Raw genomic sequence first — 9,317 nt, 5'->3', positions numbered from 1 at the left:
ATTTTGAGGCTAAGTCCACGGCTTATAGGGCTGCGAGGAAAGCTCTCAATCGGGCCATCAACAAGAGCAAGGTTAGCTGTTAGGTAGGCAAAGTTCTTGAGTTATGTGACAAAATTCTATCTCCATAAAAAAAAATATAAAAAAATTAAACATATTGGCGACAACGGGTACCATGCAGGCTACATTATCAATGACGAATATAATCGGACAACCTAATGCTAGTGTACGAGTAGAAAAAATTGTAGAAAACAATAATAATAATAGGTTAAATGCCTTATTTACGTCTTCAATCCAAGTAGTCTTTTTATGATTACTATAGTTTCGGGGCTAACAGCTCCATTGTCAAATCTTCTTGTCGGGTTAAATTACTGTTAATAGCATTGGTCATTGTTGAAGTTCACATATAGACATATATGCGAGGTGCTATGTGCTGTTGAGTATGCATGAAAAGAGTCAGGGATTTTGACTTTTGATTTTATTAATGGGGGCCTAGGTGAGTGTAAAAACCCATGTCGTAGTCTCCAGGGGTTAAGGTTTCAAGTCACTATCACGTTTCTAATGGTTAAGAAACTAACACCGAAGTAAGTCACTTTGAAGCTTATTCCCCATAATAACATGGGAAACTGTTATAGTCTCGTAACAGTGTTAGAATTTTTCAAATTTTAACATTAATCTTACATTTTAGATATATTTCAAAGGAAATAAGCTACGAAAAAACATGTAATGAGTAAAATCTATCTATCTATATATTAATAGGCAAGCATGTTTCTTTAAAACCTTTTTTCTCAGCTTGTGTGCATCGTGGGGTAAATCTGCGCATACCGTTAGAAAGCAATTTTCCTGTAGGTGTGCAGAATCCCTTTATAAACTTAAATAGGCTCAAAGATAAGCACAAAAAATGAGATTGAAAATTTGAAAAAATTAACATGGATTTTATGCGTTGCCATGCTGGTGACGAAATAACAACGAAATATAAACAGAAAATCAAAACAAATGGAAGAAACTCCAATCACATGTTTTATTTACAGTGTGGGGTGAAAATAGAGAAGTGAGTACATTACATATTTTTGGTCGAGTTTCGACCACTGGACGACCTCTCGTACTTATTTAATACGCAAGCAGGATTTTTGTGACAATTACTCCTCCGAAACTACTGAACCGATTGACATGTTTTTGGTGTCATTGGAAATAGCGTAACGTGAAGTTGTGCAGGAAACTTTCTTTTTAGGAAAATAATTTGAGAGTAAGGCCCTGGGGCCCTTTAAAGTTTCGTATTTCTCCATAAGTTTAACATGGGAAACACACATTGTTATGAAACTCCAGCTGTTGTCGGAAATTAAAAGTGAGAAGAACACATGTTGATTGTAAAATTCTGACAGAGAGGTTATGCAGAAAATCAAGTAGTTAATGGTTATTTGGTGCTATTAAAAATACTGAAATTTGTAAACGTACGGCGACAATGGGTGATACCATGCAGACTTCATTATCATTGACAAAGACCAACATAAACAACCTATTGCGGCTATAAGTGGGAAAGACTTCTACAATACCCTCTGGCTTTTGAAAAATGATAAAATATTTACAAGAATTGTTGATTATATTGAACTGTTAAGTACATTGTGAGTATTATCATTAGTTACGTAATCTTTGAGTTGCTTTTAAACCCATCGGAGAATTTATCACTTATATTTGTTCTTGAATAATTTATTTGTTTTTAAATAACTCCTTTAATTCTTTGCAATTGCTCGATTTCGAGCAACATGTACACTAGTTTAAAATAAACTAAGGAGAGTACAAAGCATTAATAATAATAACAAACTGATTAGTTAGGAAAAAGTAGTGAGACTACCGGTAATAAAAAGTTGAACAAAATTTTCCAATTTTTGAAAGTATGGCGGTTTTTTTAGGGGTGAAGGGGTGTGATATTCGGAAAACGCTAATTAGGGTTTTGTAGAAAATTTAATTCCTGCCCATGAATTTTTTTTTTAAATCTTTTCTAGCTCTTACCGTTTTTTAGTTATAGCCGTTTTAAAAACCGTGTTTTCGTTTTTGGATGTCCGCCATTTTGGATTTTTAGGTGGGTAAAAATTTAAAAATGGTAATTTTGGGAAGTTTACCGTAATTTAGGATCCCATACTACAATACTACCAAATTTCAAGTCTCTAGCACGTTTCTAAACGAATCAGATGGGCATACCAAAGTCTTTCAATTTCATAGTTATTCTCCATAAGAATAACATGGGGCTCGTAAAAGTGGTAAAACCCTTTCAAATTTTGACTTTAAACTTGAGTTTTGGGGGTCAAGGAGAAAAGTTACGAAAAAAACATGTACAGAGTTGAATTTATAGTAAACTAAGCTAAATAAAAAGCATTTATAATATTTGCACAACAAATTCTTAGGTAGAAAAAATCAGCGAAATTAATAATATATTTTATGAAACTGTACTTCAGAATTTCTCTGGGGTTTTGGGCCCAAGACAAAGAAGCGTGTCAAATGTCAACTCCCTAGCACCTCTAGAAGTGCTCAAAAAGTTTGTATACCTTAGTCAGTTACATAAAATGCGGGTGTATAGTACAGTATGCACATGCAACTTTGCGCCCCCCACCCTAAGTTGTCGACCACCCCTGGAGGCGACGACATGGATTTATACACTCTCCTAGGCATCCATTACCAAAATCAAAAGTCAATTTAAATGAATCTTTTAGGTACTCACGTTCAGTAACAAGGGAGTTAAAAGTGGTTTGCCGATTAACGTTTTTCGCAACTTTGCGCCCCCACCCCTAAGTTGTCTACTAACCCTGGAGGAGACGACATGGGTATTTACACTCACCTAGGCCCCCATTACTAAATTCAAAAGTCAATTTAAATATCTCTTTTACTTACGTTCAATAACAAGGGAGTTAAACGCGGATTGACCCCACCCTTAAGTTGTCGACCACCCCTGGAGGTGACGACATTGGTTTTTACACTCACCTAGGCCCCCATTGCCAAAATCAAAATTCAAAATCTCTGACTCTTTTTTATACATACTCAATTGCACCTAGCGCCTGTACTAATACACTCACACGCGAAACATTTATACAGTATATGCAAGATTAAAAATTAATATTATGGCCGGCCTAAACAAAAGTGACTATCGACGGACCGGTACACTGACTGACTGTAGAAAACACTAAAAACAAGATCAGCTTATGAAAGATGCTAAAATATCTACAAGAAATATTGATCAGGTTCAAACTGGTATGGTATAATACTTTCATTAGTTAAATAATCTTTTAGTTGGCTCTTTTAAACTTATCGGAAATTACTGAATGAGTGTTATTCGTTTTCAAAACACTCCTGTAATGTACTTTGTAATTGCTCGAATCCGAGCAACATGTACACTAAGTCAGTTATAAATTATACTACAATTAGGCCTATTTATCACTCACATGATCACAAAACTATTCAAATGTCTGCACAGAAAATTTCAAAGAAATGCGGACATATTCTGCAATTTACCCTAGAACAACTTAGCGCATTATCCAAAGTCACACATTTGTAACAATCGCACTTCACCGTGTGCGTGTGTGTGTGTGTGTGCGTGCGCTAGTACATTGTTGTGGTCCGCTGTCATGAGTGGAGAGGGGGCAACAATTGACTTTGACTATCTCTCTCGCTCACCTATCCTGCGACTGCGAGTCACCGAATCAGTTCGGTGCGCGCTCTCTCCGAGTCAGGTTGTCTACCGTTGGTTTGTTTGTTTTCATTCGTAGATCTCGAAACATCGGGATGACGCTTGACAGCACAAGGCGGTGGAAAATCCTCTTCGAGGTGCTCATTGTTTGTTCAGGTAAAAGAGGATGACATGTTTGAAAATAGCTTTCGAAACGAAGTTACTATTTTGTTTTAATTTATTGGTTTCGGATTCATAAAAATCTAGTTGCTATTAGGTGTAGTGCGCTAAAACGAAAACAATTAAAAATGTATGCAGTGATTACAACAGCTGGGTCAGTGGCTGTTTAAAAATGCAAACAAATGAGACGTTTTAAATCCCATGTGTAGTGGATAATATTTTACGTTTGATATCAAAGGTCAGGCTGTACCTATATAATTTTCTGTTGACTGTTAAAAAATCATGACGTCAAGTGTTTTCACGTATTTCAATCTTACTAGTTACTTCTGATAAACTAAAACGTTGCTTTATAAATTTAAAAATATTGTAATTCATTATTGCAGTAACATTAAATCGTACTCTAAACTAAGAGTATGGGTATATTTACTACCACTATGGCGAAATTCGAAGTACCCGGCAACAATTGATAAATTAAAGTTTCTCGTGACAATACCCACGTTAGTGTCAATTAGTTATGATAATAGTGCTACTTAAATAAATACACGAATGCAGAAAACGTTTGGCGTAAGAAATATAAATTTAAAGAAAAATCATTGCAGTTTTAAACAGTTATTATAAAAACGGATATGTTAATACAATAACTTAAATAATAAGTTTTAATACATTTAAATTCTTCAAAGTTCCACTTTCACCAATTTGATTTATTTTGCATTAAATAACTCCCTTACACTAAGTTGTGTTGTTGTATTAATAGGTTATACCTTTTACTATTGCTACAACCAATATTCAATGCCAATACTATGTTTTAAAATTAAATTTGTCTGTACTGTTATTTGATGCATACTAAGAAATATATATCAGCGCCTAATCTACATACCACCAACGAATGCGCGACCATAATTCAGCGATTTGTATTGCTAGTGCTCAGCCACTGAAATGTAATATTAGACAGAGAGAGAATGAGCGAGAGAGAGCACTAACACGCCGAGCATGGCATGCTTATAGTGTATGGCATTAACTACAACAGCTGGAGAGCATTGCTCATTGGAGTTTAGATTTTACTTCTAAAAAGTTATGAGTAGGCATGCATTTTTCATTACTTTTTGAGTTTTTACTTGTGATCTACTTCGGATCTATTAGCAAGTCCCAAAGCTGCTGCAAAAACAGCTAGTATTGCCTATAACTAGTCGGATTCCTATAATCAATGTGTTGAACTAGTAAACTTACTTAATTAAACAAAATATTCTATTTTCCAGCAGTGTAAGGCAAAAAGCATTAAAAAGTCATTCTATACAAATATATTATTGTGATTCTTATATTGTTTCCACTACTATGTCTGAATTCTTGACAGATCAGGGGTCAGAGCCCTGTGACATTTGAAGGTCACGAATAAGCCAGTAACATCTCGTACATATATAAGAATAGGGTGGTGTATTGGTGTTTCAGTTGTATTTTATCAACACCACTCCACTAGAAGATTTAATGATTTTGTATGAAACTTTCGAAATAGTTTGTTAAGTCTTTTGCAAACTCATAATTCACATGTTTAATATGGCCCACGTCTTACTTCAATTATCAATTATTTAAGATGGGGACGCCATTATGTGCGTATTTTAACCCAAATATGAGTGAAGGATGAGTGTAGGATGAGTGGCACGATCTTGTAGTCTTGTTAGTGACTAAGGCCGGCATGATCCTTAGAAACATCTCTTAATTAATAGCCCATACAGCCAATTGCAACTACGGTACCTACAGTTTGTAGTGGAAACCGAACCACATTTTTTCCTTGTAATTAATTAATTAGACTAATTATCAGGATATTACTGTGGATAGTCGTAGTAATCACTAGTGCGGACGTTAATCCACACCAGGGAGCATCGCATCCACGGTGCATGCATATAAATATCCACAATCCGCGACCTCCTAGTAGCTGGATTACAGGACAACGCTACCGCTCTACTACACAATACACAACTCGTGCCTCAGAACTTACTTATTACAAAGTCTTTAAATATCCACTTAAGCTAACCAGCGTTACTTAAAACATTCTACAATTGACGAATGAATGACAACATAAATAATATATTTCGAAATTTCTCGAGCAGAAATCCTTGTTTAAAACTATTTAAATTTTAATACGTAATTATTTGGGTCGTATAGTGTATTATAGTGCTATTTAAAACGTTGAAATACTAAAAACATATTGTTATAAAGTGTCGGCGCGGCGTTAGAATAGAAGTAATCATCTAATCTCAAGTGGTTCTATATCCTCGGAGGGTTATCTACAAAACTGGATTCCAATTTCGAGAGAGACGAGAGGAATCTAAAGTAACAATAAGGCCGAAGACACCGATAGGAGGTCAATTAATTTTGGTTTGTGTGAGAGGAAATCCATGTTGACTACCTGGATGGGTTTAACATGTAGAGTAGCTTGTCGTTCAACAATATACTGTAGTTCATCTCTACACCTGCCTATTGTTGTGTTGCTCAACAATACCATATTCAATGGCAATACCAAACTCAGCATTTTAATATATATACGAAACCCAATAGTCACTTTAATATTGTATGGTATACTCATCTCTTGTAAATAATACAATTCAACAATGTTAATTAATGTGTACCATTAAACCCATCTTACTAATATTGTAAATGTGAAAGTTTGTGTGTTTGTTTGTTTATTTGTTTGTTTGTTTGTTTGTTTGTTTGAAGTTCAATCACGCATTAACTACTTGACGGATTGGCCTGAAATTTGGTATAATGATAGCTTACATTCCCGATTAACATATAGGCATATTCTTATCTCAAAAATCCTTTCGGGCTCCACCCCAGTGGCTCTGTAGTTCCCCATGTTAACCTTATGAATATTCATATTTAAAGGGAATTTAGTCAGCTGTTTCAAATAAAAAGGTTTGTTCTATGATATGCAGAAGCATTAAAAATTTATAAGATTTACCAACAGGGAGCAGCACTATTTTTTTGCATTTATGAAAAAATCTAATACAATTTGAACTAAGCAGAAACAAAAAACTGTGATGCGCAATGAGAACTGTCAAAGAAGAATTGATTACAGTTATGTTTATGTTTTTAATGTCATAAATAATTTGTGATATTTTGCTAATTTTTAATAATTTATTTTAAGTGGTAGAACATTATGGCTGTGGTAGATGTGTAATACTATAGTATACCTTAAATTTAGAGAAGCAACTGTTACCAAACTGCCATTGCAAACAGAAAGCTTATGAGTATAACTGCAATAAACTTTTTATACTTATATGCCAACCCCGTACGAAGGACGGGTACCCTGCTAGTAAGTAATAAATACATGTATTTTGATGCTATGTTACTTTCTGGCGTCTCGAACTTCGGTGCATGTTGGACGGGTATGATCCCCGGCATTAGAAACATTAGATTGAATAGGGGTGCTTATATGATCTATATGAAACTTTGTCGTCAACAATATTTACACTACAATGACATTTGGAACCTACATTCAAGATTGCGTAGATTATTTGCGAATTTAAACGTAATTGTAGATTGTTATTGCTTTAATCATGTCAAACTTCAGCCATGTAGCCATGTTCTCACCACCTCTTTATCGAAGATCTACCATAGATTTATACGCATTCCAGCTCTAACCGATCTATCAGACCTGACTGTTGTTAGTTGTTGCCCCAGCTTTGTTCTGGGGCAGAAAAAATCCAACAGGTGTCCTTTTTTTGTCAGGGGGGTTGTGATAGAGGGAACCTTATCTATTGTCACCCCATCGTAGTCATCTTGCGGCTATCTTAGATGTGAAATGTTCAACTACTAGATATTTTGTGAGTTTACAACGTATTGACTTAATTTAACTTATCAAAATGTTTTTGTGCATTTTCTTTCGGGTAATCCCTACCCTGTATTGTATATACATTATCTCATTCTTCACGACATCGTCATAGTATATGTAATCAAAGAGTAAGTTCTATTAAAAATTGCAATTAATCTAGATGAAAATGTATTACAACCTAATATTTATGTTTTTACAAAAAAAAACGCGTACCATTCACTTTGAATAAGTGCTCGAGCAACTTTTCTTTTTGTAGATAAATATGAAAACTATAATATGGAGACAAATATGGATTGTAGATAAATATTGAGACCATTCTATATTTATTTAATTTAAAGACCCACTTTTGTCCCCTTTTTTCTATATGAAGACATAGGACAAAGCCCTATGTACAAATAAACAAACCTCAATTAATAATCCTATTGTAATGTTGGATAATTAGTTTTAGATTATCTTTGAGAACATTTCAGCTAAATTGGTGAAGTGGCTTTTGTGTGTGTTCGCTGGATGTTACCTCATTTGTTTGAAATACAGTATTATTGAGAGTCATTCTGGTTGTCTCATTCTATAGCGCTAAGTCCCACGGAGCTTCCCTTAACACATTCACTTCGTCTTCGCTTCACACAAACCGTTATTCTACGACTGATGATAATCAGAAAATCGACACTAAAACCAAAACCTTCCTAGACCAGCCGCGGGGGACCCTACTTTCTAGTGACACACTTCACCTTCCAATTGTTCAAATTTCAAATTACCTATGTAATGGGTGTATTACTTGTTTTCGAATCATCATCAATATTTTACCCAAGATAGTTTATTGTTACGTCGAGATCTTTACGTTTTCAAGATGTGCTAGGTTAAAAATCGTGGTTAATTTTGATTATTACTGTCAAATAAATAACGATTTTGCTTGTCCACCTTTCTATCCTGCAAAAAGGACTAAATTAGGCTATATTTCACACAATGATAGCTATTCTAAATAGTGTCATAAGCTTATTGTCGTACCCATTTTAACTCAGGGTTGGGGCTTTAGGAAGTAAAAACATATTCGTCTCCATGAACACGAAAACAATAAAAAAAATTGTTTGTTTTAGTCCCACCTTTACGTTCTATTAGCAGTACGCTCTAGCTAGTCCTTGGACAGTTTTACACATTTCTGATTAGCGGGATTTGGATCTAGGACCACAGGGAACGAAGCTCGTGCTTAGAACAGCTGGCTCACACGGAGTACATTTCTTACACTGCCACACAGCTGATTGAAACTAATTGTATACAACGATACAAGAGTGTATTCTACAAAAACTAATAATCAGCTGTTTTGTAGTGGATTTACGAAAATAATATGTATATCTATCTATATATTAATAGGCAAGCATGTTTCTTTAAAACCTTTTTTCTCAGCTCGTGTGAATCGTAGGGAAAATCTACGCATACCGTTGGAAAGCTATTTTCCTGTAGGTGTGCAGAATCCCTTTATAAATTTAAATAGGCTCAAAGATAAGCACAAAAAATGAGTTTAAAAATTTGAAAAAATTAACATGGATCTTATGCGTTGCTATGCTGGTTACGAAATAACAACGAAATATAAACAGAAAATCAAAACAAATGGAGGAAACTCCAATCACATGTTTTATTTACAGTGTGGGGTGAAAA

At 34.7% G+C, this 9,317-nt stretch overlaps 1 protein-coding gene across 1 annotated transcript in view; it reads left to right on the top strand.

Moving 5' to 3' along the window:
• Window positions 1–3,710: 3,710 nt before the first annotated feature.
• The window catches only part of LOC128996387 (phospholipid phosphatase 2-like), a 74,571-nt gene continuing 68,964 nt past the window's right edge, over window positions 3,711–9,317 (top strand). The window contains exon 1 of the mRNA XM_054421688.1: window positions 3,711–3,832. Coding sequence (XP_054277663.1) covers window positions 3,772–3,832 — 61 coding nt within the window. The 5' untranslated portion in view covers window positions 3,711–3,771. The remainder of the gene's footprint in view (window positions 3,833–9,317) is intronic.

Source organism: Macrosteles quadrilineatus, unplaced genomic scaffold, assembly GCF_028750875.1.
Source record: "Macrosteles quadrilineatus isolate MER2022 unplaced genomic scaffold, UCM_ALF_1.0 Scaffold_6__1_contigs__length_79288215, whole genome shotgun sequence".
Taxonomy (NCBI): Eukaryota; Metazoa; Arthropoda; class Insecta; order Hemiptera; family Cicadellidae; genus Macrosteles; species Macrosteles quadrilineatus.
The sequence above is the reverse complement of the archived record's forward strand: the minus strand, read 5'-3'. Positions and strand labels throughout refer to the sequence as shown.